The following is a 19,212-nucleotide window of genomic DNA, read 5'->3' as shown; positions in this document are numbered from 1 at the left end:
CAGCCCCATGCCCCAGTGGCTCGGGCTGACCGTCGTGCTCTTCTCCAAGACACGGGACCGTTCTTGAACCCAAGGACGGCAAGGTCTCCTCACCAGGGCAGGGGAGGACCCTCCTGGGCCCCGGGCGGGGGAGGACGGTCCTGCTATGGCCCAATTTCTTTTGGGAGCGTCCAGAATGGTCCAAGTGCGTTCACTGCTAGGGTCAAGCCTGGGAGTGACCCTCTCTTGGTTCTAAAGGAAGGGGGACTCTGTCCCCCATAGAGGCTTCCTAGGGGGAGGGTCCCTTTCCTCGGGAAGAAGTTGCCACCCCCTCGCCAGCGGCCGGCGACCACTTACCGTGCCGGCCTTGAGCTCGTCCCCGTTCTCCTCGTCCGACTCCAGCGCCACCGGTGAGGACTTCTGAGGCGGGGAGAAGGCCAAGTCCCAGCGCAGCAGCCGGGGCTCAGCGCGGTCCCCCAGCCGCAGGCTCTCCAGCCTCTGCACCGCGGGCTCCGCGCAGGGCGCCGGCCGGGCACTGTCCTTGTTCTGGGACTTGGACCGCAGTCTCTGTGCCCCGAAGCCCCGGTCGTCGGCACGGTGGTCCTCCCCCAGGCCCCGGCAGGCCGCCCCCTTGCTGTAGCGTCTCTTCTGGGGGTGGGCCTCCTGCGCGTGCGCGTCCACCCTCAGCAGCGGCTTCATCTCCATCTCGTAGTTGCTCAGCTTCTCCTCATCCAGCTCCAGCAGCTTGGCGCCCCCAGAGCCGGGGTTGCTGGCCCGGTGGTGCGAAGTCCAGGAGAACGTCGGGGGTGACTCCGTCCGTCGCTCCCGGCACTTGGGGTTGCCGGGCTGCTTGTGGCCCGAGCCCCGGCAGCGGATGTCGTCCGCGGGCTGGCCGCTCCGGAGGGCGCTGCCGCGGATGCCCCTGGAGCCGCCGGCCTCCTCGCCCCAGCTGTTGCGGGCGTAGTCCCCGCCCCGGCCCTCCAGGAGCATCTGGATGTCCCCGTCTCGCTCCTCGTCCACCGAGACCTGCCGGGAGAAGTGGGCAACCTTGTTCCGTGAGGCAGGGGCCGGGGGCGGGGTGGCCGTGGGGCTGGCGGGGAAGCTCTGCAGGGGGCTGTCGTCGGGGGTCAGGTCCGAGGGGGTGGTGCCTTTGCGGTACAGCTCGGGGCTCTCCTGCTGCAGGGGCGTCCCCGTGGAGGCCACCTCGATGTCACTGCTGGAAATTGGGTGCTTCGGCCGCTGGTACTCGAGCCCTTTATGGAGGGGCAGGAAGCACACAGAGGTCGGGTTACTCAGACCCTCTGTGTCGTAGGAGGCCTGATCTTACCAGAGGAGCGCAGGAGACCAGGACTGGGCCTGGGCCCTGGAGGGCAGTGGCCAAGGCCAGGGCGCTCGCCGTTCACCCGTGGGGTGCAGGCACGGTGGTTCCCAGAACCCTTTGCGTAGAACCCCAAGCCTCCCACCCGAAGGGCACTTGGAGGGTGACCAGTTCCCCAGGGGCAGCAGTGAACAGAGGCTCTGGGCTGCCCACCCCTCTCCCCGGCTACATGGGAGACCCGGGCCTCAACATGCAAGTGCGTGCGCTGGACTGGTCCCTGCTCTCGGGTCCCCCGTCCCCCACCCAGTTCCCTCCAGAAAGTGGAAGGAAGCCTCTGGGGTCGGGCAGCCTTCAGCAGGGTCTCGGGGCCTCCCCGGGGGCCGTGTGTAGAACAGGGGTGGTCTCCCTCTCCACTTCTCTGCTGGGGCTTCGAGCTGGGGCAGGAAGGGCTGCAGGGGCCCCGGGCCCCACGGTCCCGGCAGGGAGAAGCACGTGGTGCTGTTGCCGCCGGGCACGTGGCAGCCCCAGGGTCCCCCTCTTGCGTCTGGGGGTTCCGAGACGGGACCGTGAGCAGCACAAGCCCCAGCTTCGGGCGCCTGGCTGCTCGTGGAAGGGTGACAGGGAGGCCCATGGGCCCCGGGGAGTGGGGCTCTCGAGACTGGTGAGTGATGGGCCAAATGGTCAGCCCCCCCCGCCCCCTAGTCCTTGCACACTTCATCCGGCATGTGAGGGCCAGGACGCTGGGGTGGCAGTGCACCCCCTTCAAGCACAGGGTCAGAGGCACTGGGTGCCCGACCACAGGAGGCCAAAGATCATGGCCCTGACCTGTTCTACTTGTGCTGGCGACGTCCTCGGGGCCAGGGCACCCCCAGACACCACATGCCCCATGGGCAGGCCAGGGGGTGACCGGTCCAACTGCCGTGTGGACTCCGCACACTGCGGGAGGCCTGTGCCCTCCTGTTCGGCGCCAGCACCTCGACGGCCAGCGCCACCAGCCGGGAGCTGATGCTCAGCCCAGACCCGTTCCTGATCACAAGCCCTTCCTGGGGCTGTCACCGTCATGACCAGGGTAAACGGGGCGGCGATGGCAGTGGGACTCCCAACACCTGTGCCCTGTCGTGGGTTCTGGGCAGGTCCAAGGCCACTCAGGTCCTCCCGCCTCCTGAAAGCAGGCCTGGCGTCTCTGGGCTGCCCAGAAGGCCAGAACCCATCCCAGCGAGGCCTAGAGCCGTGGGCTCCAGGAGAGCCTGGGGTGGTCTGGGAACAGCGGCTTCTCTCCTCTGGGCCCCGACCTGTCCTTGCTCTGGAGCCTCCAGGAGTGGAGGAAGCTCCCTGCTGGGGATGAGCGGGCGGCAGGGGAGGGGGTGACGGGCGGCAAGTCCTGCCCGAGGGGCTCCCCGGCCTCTGGTCGTCACTAACCCTGCCGCAGGCCTCCTGGCTGGCCCTGCTTGTGTCGGGGCTGCCGGGGCTCCCGAGGGAAGAAGGGTCGTGGGTCTGGCCGCTGTTCCGGGGGCGGCTAGCTCTTGCAGGGGGCCCGGCGGGAGCGCCTCCCTGGGGAAGAGCCGCGCTGTCCCTCCCGGCCAGCCATCACATGTCCCCTGCGACGGTCACGCAGTGGAAAAACGGAAGCCCCAGTTCCTCAGCAGGCTGGAGACCCCTGACGGGACAGAGTGGTTCAGTAGAAAGCTCTAGGGCCACGGGAGCGGAAAGGGCCGGGAGAGTGTGCGGAGGGTCCCCCGGAGAGTCCCCCGGAGAGTAGGAGCAGTGCAGAGTGTGGGGCGCGGGGGTCCGAGCTGCTGCGGCCTCGCGGCTCCGCGGGCGCCGGAGGGAGGCGCCCCCCCGGGCAGACGTGCACTCACCGTTTTCCCGGGGCCGGAAGGAGGGCGAGAACTCTCTGGCAGTGATTCTGGCGACGCGCGCCTCCTCCTGGGCCTTCTGTGCTGCGGTGAGGGCCGCCTCAGCCTTGGCCCGGGAGTGGGAAGTCCTGGCAGGGGGAGGCAGGGCGGGCGGTCAGGGCGGCGGAAGCCTGGCGGAGGGCCGCTGGCTTTCTTCTCTGCGGCCCACCTGCCGCCCAGCGGGTAGCCCGCCCGGGGGCCTGCCAGTGCCTCGGGGCACAGGGCACACCCTAGCGAGGGCAGGGCCTGGCCGAGGACGGACGTCTGTGCCCGGGCGAGCCGCAGGTGCTGTTGAAGGAGCTTCCCTCCCCCCCGGGTCATGTCCACACGCCAGAGAACTGAACCCACAGCCGCCTCATCGCTGAGCGTCCGGACACAAGCGGGAGCTTGATGCTGCTCCGCCCGGGAAGGAGGAGCGGGGGGGCAGCTGTGCCCGGCCCCACGTGTGGGGTGAGCAAGTGGCTGGCCGGGCTCTGGAGCAGGAATGGGGCAGGCTAGATGCCCGGACCAGTCGGCTGTCTGAAGGTCCAAGGGCATAAGGAACAGAAGGCACCTTGCCCGGGCCCAGGGCGGGCACCGGCTGGCCGTGCTGGACACCGTGTCAGAGCCAGACCTGCCTCCCAGGACAGCGTCAGCCCAGCAGCCGCCGGGGCCACCCAGTGCCTCTGCCCCCCTGCCCTTCACGTGGCCCCGTTGGGGCCCTGGGGAAGGATGCCGGGGTGCAGGGCTGACATGCTGTGGCTGGTCCCTCTTGCCCGTCCCCAGCACTTGTGGAAGCTGCTGGCACAGGCCCCGTACTTGTGGAGGAGACCAGCACAGAGCCAGGGAGCTTTCTCCAAGTCCGCACGAAGCACGGCCTCCCGATGCCGAGAGGAATCACGTCCGTGTCCCATGGGCTTGCCCAGAGAGGAGGCCCAGCTCCCACTGGCTCTTAACTCAGGGTGACTGCCCTACGGAGCAGACATGCTTCTCTGTGACTCGGTTTCCCCCCTTGGTCCCACGGATGTCAGCGGCACTGACCTCACGTGTGGGGCCTCGAGTCGCTAAGCTCAGGCACGACCCGGAGACGACTCCGCACGTGCCAGCAGCCCCGCCCCGCGGACGCCTGCCCCAAGGACGCCACCCCCCAGCGAGGACGCTGCCTTGCACCTGCCAGCAGGACGACCCCATGGTGTCCCTTGCAGGACCACATGAGACCCACCCCCTTCGGTGGGACGGGGCTAGAGCTGCTGCCTCTTACTGGCCCGGCACCCTGGCTCCAGAGCGCCGCCTCCCAACCCCGGAGAGACCCATGTGCCACAGTCTGTCCCTGAGAGGGGCCGCGTGTCACAAGGACAGATCACGTGATAAGTGGTCACCGCTGCCTGGACCCTCCCTGCGCGCCAGGGGTTGCCAGGAGCCCCGGAGAAGCCACTTCCGCCCCTGCCTGCCCAGCCTCTGGGCTGTGGTCCTAGGCTGTGGTCCTGGGCCTGGGCCCTGGCGTCCCTCCCCAGCCACGTCCACGGCCTTCACCAGACTGTGACCCGCGGCCTGAACAGACGCACAAGCGAGGCCCAGCCGCCGGCCCGGCGAGGAGGGGTCCTCTCGGCGCGAGCCCAGACGAGCGCAGTGGTGGAGTGGGGCTCTGGGAAACGGAGCAGATCACCCGGAATGCCCCGTGGGTTGGCGGGCTCTGCCACAGTGACCCTGTTGTCAAGCAGTAACCCACGTGCCCAGCGGGTGACCCAGCTAACCCCCAGAGCAGTGGTTTCTGGAGTCTTCACGGCACGTACCCACACGGCGCTCCTTCTAGAATGGCTTCCGCGCCCCCGCCCTGCATCTCCACTGACCCCCCCGCCCCGCCCTACAGCCCTCAGGCAGGCCTGCTCTGACTTCCCTGCCCAGCCGGTTCTCGCTGAAGGTCACACACAGAGAAGTGTGCCAGGGGCACATGCACGTTCCCAGGCTGTGCAAGTGTTTCCAGCCCCAGCAGGAGGCCTGGCCCTGGAGCAGCGCCCCCCCAACTCCCACCTTGCCCCAGCATAGGGGCTACTCTGCTTCTCTGCGGCCACTGGGTGTTGACCAAGCACCGGCCCTGGTCGCGGGGCCTGGCGGCACGTGGCTGCGGCAACACTGGTGCCCCCGTCCTAGGACCGGCGATACTTGGCTGGCCGGCACGCACATCTGTAGGGACCCGAGCGGCCGACGACCACCCTAGCCCCCTGGACACCTTCACGCACCAGGTCTGGGAAGGCCCGTCCCTCGGGCACGCAGCGCGTTCCCATCCTCGCTGGAATGCAGAAGGAGTCGTGCGGGCCGCGAACGCAGCCACCGAGGGGGCCGGCGAGCGGACGCGGGGTCCCGCACCCAGCGGGCTCGCTCACCAGCAGACCGGATGAAGGGGACGCCAAGCAGGGTCTGGCGCACGGCGTGCCGGAGGGCTCAGGCTCCCTGGAGGCCAGGCCAAGCAGGGGAACGTCATGGATGCCCTTCAGGGCACACGTGAGACACCAGCCTGGGGCAGAAGAGCGACGGCCAGGCTCTGGGCCTGAAAGCTCCTTCTCGGCCTCACAGCCCTCGATGCTGGCTGCTGGGGCCGTGCAGGGTGAGTTCAGGGACAGCAACCCGAAGACCAGCATCGAGGGTCTGGCACAGGGCCCAGCACTTCCGCCGTGGTTCCTTCAAGTTCAGCTTGAATGGCTCAGGGCAGACCCCTCCCCGGGAGCGTGGGAACGTGGGATCGTGCCCGCTCCCGACGGCTCGCCCCTTCCTAATTACACCGCCGACCAGGTGAACGCGGGCCGGTGCGTACCCACAGCGCGCTCGACCCAGAGACGCGGGCAGAGTGTGGCCACGTGCGGAAATGCGGCGTGGGTGAGGGCAGCACGGGCGGCTGTCGGAGCAGAGCTCAGCCCTTCGGAGCCACAGCCCGCGGACGGGCGCGGACACGGCTGCCCAGAGAATGGAGTTGCAGGAGGACACGCGTGAGGCTCGGTGTCGGTTAAAGCGGCGAGTTCGGGGTTTCTCGTCCCGAGGAGCAGCGTGAGCGTGCGTCTGTCCTGCGGCCCCCCCCACGTCTGTCCTACAGGCACCCCCCCTCACAGGACCCCGCCTGAGTCGCCCCAGCTGTCGGGCCGGAAGCGTTTCTGCCCATGCGGCCCTGAGGGCGTGCGTGGCTACACCGGGGCCACCCCTCCAGGGCCTGACACATGGGTCGGCCGTGGCAGCCTCTCATGGGAGGGGGTCTCTGTTTCTGTCCCAAACCCAGCAAACAGTCCCTGGGCTCCCAACCCCTTTCCTTACTCCCGCCCTCCCCTGGGGAGACCTGGCTGCTGCCACGGAGAGTCTGCGCCTCGCTGGTGGGGCCCGGGTCCCGGTGGACGGCGACCACCAGGTCCCTGCCTTCAGACTGTACCGTGGGCACCGTGGCCATCCTCTAGGCCACGTGGTGGGCTACGGCGCCCTAATCCCACACAGACCCTCCCACGGCAAGCGGGCTCCCGGAGTGGCCGCTGTTTGGTTTCCACATCTTCGCTTCGTAAAGTACCCCAGACGTTAATTCACCAACATCGTACGTGTGTTTACATACACACGCTCACACATAGGGAAGGACTGTCTGTGCCAATCCTAAAATAAACCCGAATCAAGGAGAGCGCGTTTAATAGGGAAGGAAACCTCACGGCACCTCCCAAGGGCTGAACGGGACTCGGGCTCTCCGGGGGAGTGGGGCGGGGGGGGGGGCCTGAGCCTGACAACCCCTGCGGGGACCCTGAGGCGTGGCGGGCAGGAAGCCGCGGCCCCGGGCTCCCTCCCACACGTCAACCACGGTGGGAACCCAGGACAGGACATAGGGTGACCTGCCCGTGTCCACCCCCTGTCCCCAGTTCCCCCGCTGGCCCCTGTGCTGGACCCTGTCCCCAGTTCCCCCACTGGCCCCTGTGCTGGACCCTGTCCCCAGCCCGCCCCCCGCCCGCTCTCTTGGCTGGCCCGGAAGTCTGCGTTCCCGGTTCTCCCACGTGATGCTGCTGGCGCTCCCGGGACCTCGCGCTGAGAACCCGCGCCAGAAGCTGGACGCCCTAGATGACCGCCTGACCGGGGCCCGCTGCCCCCGTGCCTGGCCGCTGCTCCGCCTCCAGCCCCTCCTCCTGGATGGTCCCCACGTTCCGACCCTCCGCACCTGATACACAGCCGGCCAGCGGTCCACAGCCCTGCCCTGGGTTGAGGGTGTCCTGCGCCCCAGCACCGTCCCAGCCCAGACCAGTGGGGCGTGTGACCCAGCGCGGGCTCCCCCACTCTTGGGTCTCGAGCCGTGCCAGACCCTCCCCCCGCAGTTCAGAATGTGGTTTTCTTCCCAGTCCGCTGTCCCTTGTCACTCCCTGAGGGCAGGTGTCCTCACGGGTACTATCTCGCGTCCCCACGGGGTCACCGCGGGGCACCTAGCTGTCACCAGTGCTGGTAACTGGGGAGCTAAAGTGGGCCTCGGTGGGGAACGAGGGGCCCTGGGGGAGGTCTTCGCTGGTGCACAGACGGGGGCTGAGGGGGCCGCGCTACAGGGGCTCTCCCCTCCCCAGCCCTTGACCAGGGGTCAGGGGCCTTCCGCATCGCCCCAGGACGCCTGCCTCGTGTCCCGCAGGGGCTCCCTGTCCCATCCCGGACACTGAGGGGGATGGGGACACTGAGCACAGCCATCTGGGCTTCCACACGCTTTGGTGGTCTCGCCCGACGATCCTAGTTCTCCAGCTCAACAACACGCCACGGGTCTCTGAGACTCCGGAAATACGGTCTTCGCCGGTGTCTTTAGTTCCAGGAGGTCCTCCCGGGTTACAGAGCCCTACGTCCCATGCACGGAGTCCCTGTAAGGGGGGACACAGCCCTAGTGCAGGAGGCCACGGGAGGATGGGGGACGGATGGGGCCGGCCGGTGCCGAGGAGCCAGGAAGGACCCTCCCCTCCAGCCTGCAGAGGGACACGGGGCATCGGGTCAGAGCTGGAGAGTAGACGTCCCTTGGTTTTGTCCTTGGCTAGCGCCGTCCCAGGACACTGTCAGGCCAGGGGCAGGTCCTGGGGGTGCTACTGGAGGGCTTTGGCCAGAGGGAGTGAGACACACACGTTCCTTGACCCACGTGTGAGCTCGTCTTTCACGAGGGGAGACGCCGCGGGCACCTTTAGGAAGGCTCCAAACGCGTCAGGTGCTAGCGAGACCCTGAGCTGCCCAGTCCCTCCTCGCCCGTGGGGACCCCGCAGGGACTCAGGCCTCCGTGCGGAGGACACCTCCCTGACACCAGGGCACCGGCCCCTCCCGCTCGGGGCCACGTGCGGGACATCCCTGTGTGGACAGAGACGACACCAGCCCCGCCCTGGAGCCCACAAGGTGGGGCCCCCAGCTCCCGACAGGCGACCTCGGACAGGTCACGTCGGAGATGGCACCCAGCCACGATCACTGCTGCCCGCGCCGTCTCTGCCACCACACACCACACGGGTCACCTTTGTACAAAGCAGGGCCTTCTAGCATGTCCCCAGAGCTCTGCGGCCGTCCCTGCGAATTTGAATTCTTGACCATCTGCAGCTCCTCCAGACCCCCGACCCCGTCAGCAGTCACCCCCACCTGCCGACCCCTCCTCCCCCCCCCTCGGCCTTCCGACATGGGCCCCTTTCAGTGACCGCGTCCGTGACAGGCCAGCATCCGAGTCTGAGGTCTGCCGCGCTGGGCTCAGGGAAGGACGAGCGTCTCTGGGGCAGGACCCGGAGCAAAGCTGGGGTCCGGGGATAAGCAACGTGGAATGATCACTTCACAGTCATGCCAGATCCCTCCTCCCCAGGCCGCCTGCTGGTGCCCTGAGCCCCGTTCCTACGAGCTCGTGGCGACTAATAGGTCACCACAAGCGTCCCGGTCCGCGAATGGACACGCTAGGGGCTGGCCCATAGGGAGCAGCGTTCCGTCTACGGAGAATCCCGTTCCCGCATGTTCCCTCAGCACTCCTGTCCACGTTGGGTGCCACTCAGGGTCCCCCCTGCGTGTGCCACTGCCCAGGGTCTGGGGTTGTGGCCTCTGGTGCGTTCGGGCTCTGTGCACTGTCACCTGTCCCCCGACCCAAGGCCCCAGCTGTCCATGTGGCCCTACACAGAGAGAAGGTGCGCTGGGCCCCAGGTGGCAGAGACCAGGGCACGGACGGTGGGGGGGGGGGTCTGCATTTTTAAGGAGGGGCCTGATGTTTCTGAACAGCCGCATAGTCCCACGTGCCGTGGGGTCCGTCCCCCGGCCTGCCACGTGCCCCTGGCTCGAGGTCTTGCCCCCCCCACTCGGCTGTGTCCCCGGCCCTGGAGCACAGGGGTGCCCAGGTGGCGGCGGGAACAGACGGGCTGTGGCGCGGAGGCCTGCCCGTGGGGCGCCCGGGGAAGCAGGTCCGCTTCAGACCCCGTGTGACAAAGCCGCTCTCCTGCAGCCCCCGCAGGCACGGCGGGCTTCCCTCCCGGCGCGGACGTGCAGCTTCTGTCCTTCTCGGGCCCGGGAGGTGCTCAGCCCCACAGAGGACATGTGCATCGGCTAAGGGCTGAGTGGCGTCCCCAGGAGACACACTGGGTCCTAACCCGGGAACCAGTGCGTGTGACCACGTTCGGGAGGACATGGCGTGAAGACATGGCTGTCAGCCCCCTGCCCAGGGAGCGGACACCAGCACATACACACGCCCGGGAGAGTGGCCTCAGGAGGAGCCGAGCTGCCCACACGGCCCTCAGGTGTCCGCCCCCCGGGACCCGAGGCGACACGGTCTGCTTAGCTGCCCCGGCCGTGGCGCTCGGGGACACTGCCAGAGCTGACAAGGCGTGTGGTTTCTTCCCACGCATGACCCCTGCGGTGCCCCAACTCTTCCTTGTCAGCCTTCACTGGTCCCCGAGTCACACTCGGGCCTTTGGTTCGAGCCAGGCCCACCAGTCTGGGGACTCAGGGACGCACATCATGGGGAAGGGGGCTGCGGCTGCGAGTCAGCCCTTGTCCCCCGCTGCCCCAGACCCCAAGCTGGGGGAGCAGGCCCCGGGCAGGCCCGCAGACCCCTAGGCCCAGAGCTGACCCTACCTACTACCAGGGGTCGGGCCACCCACGAAGCGGGCAGGGAGAGGGTGTCAGAAAGAGCTGCCCTGGCCGTGGCAGACAGTGAGGCCCCAGTTCCTGGCTCTGGTGATCCTGGGCTGGGTCCCAGGCTGGTCCTCCTGTTTGCAACCAGAACATGCCTTCTTGCCAGGACCCCGAGGCTGATTTCGGGGAGCACACGGGCACCCATGCTGAAAGCAGCCCAGACACTGGACGAGTCCTTGGGCTGGAGGCCGCTCCCACACGCCCTCCAGCGTGGACGGCACTCCGTGATCTCTGCCTCGCTTCCGGGGGTCTCCGGCCACGGCCCAGGATCCCGCTCTCTGTCCCCAGCCGCCCCGGGCCGCCATCTGTCAGCTGACGAGCTGAGAACCACGAGCCGCCCCTGCCGCTGTGCCCGCCCGATGGCCCTGACCGCGCCGCAGACCGCACACATGCCCGTCTGAAGGGACCACTCGCCCCCCCACCCCGGACCTGCCCCCACCAGAAAGGGACGGGCCTGCGGGAGGGGGAGCCGCCTGCTGCGAGGTCCCCGGACCTGCCACCTGTCCCTGGGGGCCACAGAAGGGTCAATTTTCAGGCCCACCAGGCCCTGACAACTCAGGGGTGACCCCCCCCAGCCCGCCACCAGACTGCAGCCCTGATGAGGCCACCCGTGGGGGCATGGGAGGAGCCAGCGCCGCGGGGCCTCAAAGCCAGCGGGGCCGGGGGCTTCTCAGAGACAGAGAATGCAAGATGCCGGCCAGCGTGTGTGGTCAGGGCCCTCCCAGCTGGGCCTCACAGTTCCTGGGACCTGCCCCCTGGGACAGGGGTGCAGCGGGGGGCCGCGGGGGAGGTGAAGGCAGGCGCCCCGCCTGGGCGGAAGGCAGGGGGCGCTCGTGCAGGCAGGGGCTGTGGCGGGAACCAGTCCCGGGATGGAGCTGAGCCACCAGGTTGATGCCAAGTCTGGGCTTCCCCAAGTCTGGGCTTCCCCTGGGGGGGCCCTGCGCTTCCCCAGGCCGGCCACATGCTCTGCCCAGGCAGGGCTGCTGAACGCTGCTGGGGGGACAGTCCTGCAAGCCTGGGGCTCTCCGGAGAGCTGGGTGCCTGACCCCTTGTGTGCAGCCCAGGGGACAGGTCACCACGGACCTTCTGCATTTGTCCTACATGCCATGTCGTCATGTCCTGTGGTCAGCTGGCCAGGAAGCCAGAGAACATTCCAGATCAAACACAGCAGCGGGCTTCTCTTTCCTCTACCATGTCTCTCCCTACCCCCATTTTTTTCCTATTAAAAATTGTCAAAAAAAAAAAAAAAACCCCAAGCTAAGGAAGGACATGCTGCCCCATGCACCGGTGGGGTCGAGGGAGGCTGAGTCACAAAGGCAGCAGGACGCCGGCAGGGGTCACAGAGATGCCATCACAGAGGGACCGGCAGCCGCCAGCACTCTGCACACCAGCCCAGAAACGGCCAGTGCCTGACACGGAGACTGTGCCCGGGGGGGCTTGGGGCTGTGCCAGTGTCCCGGGGCCACAGTAACGACAAAGCCGTGTCCTCTCCCAGCTCTGGGGCTGGAAGCCACGATCGCAGGGCTGGGCTCCCAGAGGGCTCCAGGGAGGAGCAGCCCCCACCAGGCCCCCAGCACGGTGTCCCCGCCGTCCCCTGTGCTCCTTGGCTGGCGCACATGCCACCCTGATCTCTGTGTCCGGCTTCCCTGTCTCTCCCGTTCTCAGGACGCTCGTTGCTGCATGTAGGCCCGCGTCATCCAGGAGGACCTCATCTCCAGGTCCTCAGTGACACGCTACCTCCTTCCAGACAAGGCCAGTCTGAGGCTGCGCTGGGCAGGTCTTCTGAGGTCCAGCGCCCCACCTGCGACAGGGCGTGAGGGCTCTGCCCGACAGGACCCTCCGTCCCCCCCAGATTCACCCCAGGAAGTGGCCCTGACCCCCCCCTTCCACAAACAGCCCCCACCTTTCCTAGGATCACGTTCTAGGATCAGGAACCACGGGGGGCAGTGCGCCACCCCCCCCACGACTTCATCGGGGCCAGGTCGGGCTGCCGTGAGCCTGCATTTACTGCAGAGTGGGTGCACTAGGGTCCCGGCGGGCGGGGGGGGGTCTCTCCAGAGCGGGAGGAGCGACCGCGCTCACCGTACCCAGCCCACCGCTTCCCGCTAGTGGCGACTTCGTGGGCTTCATTTCTAAGCAGTTTATCAAGATACAGTTCGTAGACCGCAACGCCCTCCTGTTCGAAGGGAGCCGTTCCGTGTGTTCAGTGAGCGTGGAGCTGTGAAGCCGTCACCATAAGCTAATTTTATAGCCTCGCCCCTGCGAGAAAGCTCAGGCCCGTCAGCCCTCGCTCCCGGCCCCTCCCGCCCCAGCTCCGGCACCTGCTCCGCGGCTCTGGCTTTGGTGGCTGTGTCGAAAGTGCTTTTCGCAGGCAGGAGCCGGGGACGAGGCCTGGGGCCGTGGTGCCGCCTTGGAGAGCCCCCCGCCCCGCTGTCCCGCAGCACCCCGGTCGCCTTCCACCCGGCGTCGTCAGAGCTCCTGTTTGAGGTCAAAGCGACTCTTAGCCATAAAAGCAGATAAAACTCCAGAAAACCACCCTCCCAGAAGAGCTCGGAAGGCAGAAGGGGGTTAACACTCACCCCGGACACAGAAGCACCCCACAGCAGCGTGGGTGAGGGAGCCACCAGCCACCCCACCAGGCGCACTCATCGGCCACATGCTGGTCGTGGGGACCCAAAGCACAAGGCAGGTCCTGCCCTGAGGGGGTGGCACGTCTGACGGCGGACGGCTAATGTATTAACAGTGGCTGCGGAGGGGGCACAGGCATCCCTGCGGTGGAGACGAGGAGGGGTGGGCCCGGCGAAGAGTTCCGAGACAAAGGCAGAGCGAGTGCAAAGGCCCAGGAGCAGGGAGTGAGCAGCGACAGAGAATCCGAAAACAGGGACGTGGTGGGGAGGCAGCAGCCTCTGCCGTGGAGGCGGGAGGGGGTGACGGAAACAGCCCTCAAGCCTGCGGGTCTGAAACCTTCCACGTCAGGCTTTGAGGCTGGATATGCACATTTCTAAATGTACAAAAACAAGATGGATTCTTTAAGCAATCCTTTCCCGGTGTAGACGGTGAGTGTAAGTCCCCCCTCCCGACTGTGCAGCTCGTCAGTGTCCCCCAGAAGGCCGCGCTCTGCCCCGCGGGCTCCCGTTCACCTCCAGGTCCACGTCCTCGAAGGCGCGTCTCGTCTCCGGACCCTCAACGGCACCAGCGTCTACGCGAGTTTCCCCCTCGTCATGTTTGCCCCAGTGCGTCCCGGACTGTGCGCAGCCCCCGCGTACTGCAGACTTTGGACCCAGATGTCCGCACTCCGCGCGCGGCTCTGCCTCTCGCCTTTCTGCCGTTGGGTTTTGTTTTTTTTTTTTTTTACCCCAACGCTGTGTCTTGGAGATTATCCCACACCAGCTAACACAGAGCTCGCTTGTTCCTTTTAATGGATTTTTGTTTCCCCGAAATAAACCGCGCCTGGCCCGCCGACGGGCCCGGAGGCCGCTCTCGGCTCTGTTTTCACGCACCGCTGTCCTGCCGTCTGGTTCGCACACACGCACATCTGTCTTCGAGGTGGCCTGTCTGCGCACATCTGCTCTAATCGGGGATGGTCCGTGTTTTTAAAAACCCTCCCCAAGCGGATGGTGATTCAGCCTCGTTCTAATCTGCACTTTTGTTACTGAGCGCGAGGCTGGGTTTCTCCTCGTTCACGAAGACAGAGGGAGGCGATCCCCCATTTCACAGGCGGGAACACTGAGGCTCCTCCAGGGAGGTGCCCCCCACCCCGGGGCTCGGGCTCGCTGGCCCCTGCAGGGGGACGCGCTGCCAGAATGCCTGGGGGGGGGGCTCGTCTCAGTTGCCATGGCAACCCCCAGCGCCTCTCCTCTCCCTGGGAGCGGATTCTCCAGCATCACGCCCTTCTCCCCACGGCCTCGCCGCCCCCCGGCTGTGGTCTATGTTTAGACCGAGCGCCCCCTCTTCTCCTCCCGCACCCCACACCCGAGCCCCCGCACGCCAGGAATAGTGCGCGAACCGCCACCCTGCGAGTAGCCTACATCCCCACTGAGCAAGTGGAAAGACGGCTAATTCGGGCGCTGCGGTTCCACTGCGGGACGGGCCACCTCTGCCTGTGACCGTCGGTGCCGGACGGGGCTGGGGCGCAGGGGAGGCCTTCGTGTGGGTGGGGGGCCGGGGGATGTGCGGGCAGGGGGGGAGGGGGGAGGGGGTGTGGGGCCAGGGGCCAGGGCTGGGAGAGCAGGGAGCTGGGGAGGCAGGGGGGTGGGGGGAGGGGGGGGGCTGGGCACGGGCATATCCCGAACGCGTGACGAGCTAACACACGTGGTGGGGTCGTCTTCCTCCTTAGGCACAGAAGGCCAGCCTGGGAGCAGCCTCCCCCACAGACCAGATTTACCCTAAACCCAGCTGGAGAAGCTCATGCTGGTCCTCTGTGGTTTGCTGACCTAAGGCCCCGCCCGAAACCCGCTCTTTGAAATCACGCTCGGGCATGTTTCCGTTTGGCCACGACGTCTGGGCCCCAGGACCACTGGCCTCGGCGGGTCGGGAGGAAGGGTGCGCTCCCCAGGAACCCTGGCCGGCAGCACCGCGGTGGGGGGCTCAGCTCAGTTCGGTCTGGGGCCACGTACAGCGTCCGGCAGGGCCAAGTCAACAGGGCAGCAAAGGGAATCATGCCCGGACGTCCCTGCCGGGGGCCCGTGCAGTCACTCCCCGTCCTGGGGTCTGCGCTCCGGCCTCCGGTAGACAGACGAGGGGGAAGGCAAGGCTCCTCGCTCCAACGTGCCACTGTCTGATGGGACCCCCAAACATGCTGTGACCCCATCGGCTCACGGTGACCCCGAGTGCACAGGGCCCCCGAGGGCAGTGGTAGAACGAGGGCTCCCTCACCCACACGACCTGGTCACCACTGCGGGGCCAGGGCTGGCAGTCAAGCTCCTGTCCCACGGGAGCCGAGATTCCACGACTGCGACCTGTGGTTCCCCCAGGCCACATTTACACGACCCGGACGCCGAGGCTGGGATTTCAGGATGGGCAGCCGGGCCCTGAGCCCCCAGAGCGGGGCCGCTGTGGGCGTGGGGCTGCAAGGGCACCGTCCTCGTGCCCCGATCCCACCCCATGACCGCCTCGCCGCCCTCTGGTGACGTCATGCTGTCTCTGACTCACGAAGGGCCAAGATTCGCCCCCTGGCCCCTCTGTCTCCTGGCAAGTCCCTCACACCTGATCCCCCTCCCGGGTCCCCACCCACGCCCCACCCTGCCCAGAAGCTCCCAGACCCTCGGCAGGAGACCGTGGACCTCATCCTGCACAAGAGCAGGCGCTGGCAGGGGGCAGTGCTAACTCGGCAGGGGCAGGGCCAACACGGGCACTTGTCAAACCCACCAATGAGCTCATCTCTGCGCTTTCCCAGGAACATCTCTGTCCCTCCGTCCAGCAGCAGGCCGTCTGGTGCACGGTGGGCGCCCGCGAGATACCCGTGCCCGGAAGGGAGGACGGAACAGCACAGCCAAAGGCAGGACAGAGGCTGACGGGCGCTCACTGAGCTGGACGTTCGCACGACAGACGCTTGTCTGGGATCCACCCACGCGGGTCCCGGCATCCGGCACCGCACTGCTCACACGGCACAATCAACACGCTTGTTGACAGAATACGGAAGTCCCGGCCAGGCCCGCGGGGATCCCTGGCGGCAGGGACACCCATCGGGGCCATGCTCCGGGCTCCCAGCTGTGCCCCGTGGGTCTCCCCTGTGGGCCAGCTGCTCCCAGCAGCTCAGCAACAGGACAAATGAGGGCAAAGGCCGCTCACAGCCCGGCCCCCCGCGGCCTCCATCCCTGCGGCAGGGCTCCCCGCAGCGGGCCCCACCCATGCCCGTCCAGACCCTCGTCAGGCCCGCATCCTTCCTGTGGGGGGGATACTGGTTTCGGTCAGGGCCTCGGGTTTCTAGCAACCAGCTGCGGGGGCGTGGGCCCGGCTTCCACGGACCCAGCACCGCAGAATGCTCCCCACGTCCGTGACCCCGTCCCTGGAGAGCAGATTGCTCCGGAGCCTGGCACACGGGCTGGCCCAGCGGCAGCCCCGGAGGCGGCTGGGTTCCACGTGCAGTCGGACGCAGAATACGGGGGATCCCGAGAGTCGGCACACACGGCCCGCAGCGAGCCCGGCCTGGTCACCCCTCCCCACACACGGGCTGGTGCTCAGACACCCGCCACCTGGCCCCAGCGCCCCCCACCCCGAGCCAGCCGGAGCTCTCACCCCAGGCTGCTTGCTGCTGGCTCCCAGCCCTTTCCGCATGGCCCCCATCTAGGCACCTGCCATGTGATCACCCCACCTTATAGAACAGGACCCCGAAACACAGAATGTTAGGCAACCTGCCCGAGAGGGCAGGCCAGTGGCCCAGGGCCTTGCTCTTCTCCACCACGAAGGGGCACTGGTCCCAGCACAAGCATGAGCCCCAAGGGACCCAGCTCCCTGCTTTCTTCAGCCTCCCCGAGTCAGGCAAGGAGCAGATCTGACGCCCGTGGGCACTCAGCCTGACCAGCCCGCCCGGCCAGCTGGTGGCATCACGAGTCCCAAGCCCGTCACCCACTGACACGGCAGGATCTCCTGCAGGGGTGGAGGGGAGCCAAGGCCTGGCCGTGCCGCTGTGGGGGCCCAGGGCAGACCCTCGGCTGCACCCCCCACCCCCACCCAGCCCGAGACAGCAGGTGTCTCCAGCAGGCCGCGGCCCCCCGGCCCACCCTGGAAGCTGGGAAAGGCTTCTGCGCACGTCTCTGGATAACCTCCCTGGACACGGGGGTATTGAGGACCCCTCAGTGGCCGATCATCGAGCCAACCGGACAGGGAAGGAGGGAACAGGCCCCGCCAGGCTGCGAGCGTCGCCGGGGCCCCGATCAGCAGCCGTGACTGCCCCAGACACACAGGGCAGGGCCTGGGTGTCTTCCCGTCTTACAGCAGGGGACGCCGTCTGCTGGGAGGCAGGTCTGGCCTGTCGGGGCACGCTCCGCACAGAGGGAACCCTTCCCCGGCCCTCCCACGCCACGAGATGTTGTCTTTTCCTCCGCCGGCATCTGCGGCAACACCGTTCAGGTGGCAAAGGCGGGGGTCTGGGGTGGGGACACCAGGAGGACTTCCCGGAGGAAGCGTGGCTGACGAGGCACAGGCTGGTGCTGTGGGACTGGAGGCGGCCTGGGCGCTCCGCTCGGGTGCGGTGCAAGAAAGGGGAGCCCCAAAGCAAGAGTGACCCTCGGGGACCGGGCAGGGGTCTGCTGCTCCGGCCGGGGGCGGATGCAGCCCATGGCCTTGAGCGAGGAGTACAACTCGCCTTCTGAGGGGCTGTGGAAGAAAGGGGTGTCCTCTGTGCCCGAGACCCCAGAGCTGGCAAAGCCCGAGACCCTTCCCTCTGTGCCCTGTCCAGAGGGCATGGACCCAAACGAGGGGCCCTCCGTGGGTCAGTGTCCAACCTCCGCACCTGTGGGGCTCCGAGAGGGTGGTGCCTTGGCCAGGACCCCCAGCTGTCACCAGGCAGAACCTGGGCCAGGCTTCCCCGGGGCCAGGCCCCGCCTGCGATTCCGTCCTGTGCCCCCCGTGACCACGAGACGGATCGGCACACCCTGACCCCAGCCTGGGGGGAGCACCCTTCCTTCCTTCTTTGCTGGGGTTTGCGGGGCGGTGGACAGGGGACCAAGAGGAGGCCTTTAGATCAGATGTGTGTGCCCACACTCGGAGGCTGGGCCCTGGGCTGCACGCCACCGCTGTGCGTCGAGGGCTGACCCCGTTTGGGAAGACGGGCTTTGCAGACACCGTTACGTTAAGGGTGTTGAGATCAAAGACTATCCTGGGTTACGGGCTGGGTCGAAATGCCGTCATGTGTGTCCTTATGGGGACAGAGGGGAAGGACGCACCCGGCCACAGAGGCGAGGGTTGGAGGGAGGGGCCAGCAGCCACGAATGCCTGGGGAGGGGCTGGATTTGGCACTCCGGGCCCTAGTGCCCTGCCGCGGGGCCCAAGGGGACAGAGACACTCATGCAGCTCTCACGGGCACCCAAGGGCTGTCGCCAGGCCTCCTGGGCTCAGTCCCAGCCCCCTTGGCCTCCATTTCCCTATCTGCAGAACGGTAATGTGCTTCCTGCTTCCCCAGGGTCGCTGTGACAGGCAGGGGAGGGTCACCCCAGGGCAGGCTCTTCTGAATGGTGCACATGGGCGTCCTAGGGTTACGTCTGCCAGTTCCGCACCCACGCGGCAGGCAGCAAGGGGGGCCGCCCGGCAGCCGGGCCGGGCTCAGCTGTGTGATCCGACTTCAGAGGGGAGGCCGGAGTCACGGGCACCCACGCTCCAGCTGGGGTCAGAACATTCTAGAGAACGAAAGTGGCCGCATCCAAGGAGGGGACGCGGCCTCCCAGGTGCCAGCCGGGCCCGGGGGGACGAGGGGGAGCCGGACACAGGGCGGACGGGAGGAGGGTGGCAGTGTGAGGGTCGGCCGAGCCGCAGGGACAAGCGCCCCGTGCCCGCCCCCAGCTCCTGCAGCCGGGACTCTCGGACCCCCGAGGACAGCACCGGTGGTGTGGGGCGGACCCCACGATGCTGCAGGGGCTCACGGGAGACCGTGCCCAGGGCACGCCGGCCTCTGCGGGCTGCTGCGTCCCATGGGCCCCACCCTGGGACCGGCCTCTTGGGGAGACACCAAGGCCTCTGTCAGCCCCTTCTGGTGGCCCCCTGAAGCCAGCAGATCCCCAGGCAGCCAACGCTCGGGCCCCTGGTGTCCACCCTGGGGAAGAGGGTTCTAATGGGGCACACGGCAGAGGGCTGGGCGGGCAGGGCTCGGGGCTGGGGAGCAGCGGGCGGCTAGCTCAGGGCCTCAGTTTCCCCGTGTGCCACGTGGACCATGACACCCATCTCACTAGCATGACGGGAGTGAGGGCGCGTGGC

The 19,212-nt window shown here is 67.6% G+C and overlaps 1 protein-coding gene across 1 annotated transcript in view; it reads right to left on the bottom strand.

Moving 5' to 3' along the window:
* The window catches only part of JPH3 (junctophilin 3), a 73,547-nt gene that overhangs the window by 6,843 nt on the left and 47,492 nt on the right, over positions 1-19,212 (bottom strand). Inside the window, exons 3-4 of the mRNA XM_032324948.1 lie at positions 3,157-3,281; positions 337-1,232 (exon numbers count right to left, since the gene is read on the bottom strand). Coding sequence (XP_032180839.1) covers positions 337-1,232; positions 3,157-3,281 — 1,021 coding nt within the window. The remainder of the gene's footprint in view (positions 1-336; positions 1,233-3,156; positions 3,282-19,212) is intronic.

This window comes from Mustela erminea, chromosome 19 (assembly GCF_009829155.1).
Source record: "Mustela erminea isolate mMusErm1 chromosome 19, mMusErm1.Pri, whole genome shotgun sequence".
Classification (NCBI taxonomy): Eukaryota; Metazoa; Chordata; class Mammalia; order Carnivora; family Mustelidae; genus Mustela; species Mustela erminea.
The sequence above is the reverse complement of the archived record's forward strand: the minus strand, read 5'-3'. Positions and strand labels throughout refer to the sequence as shown.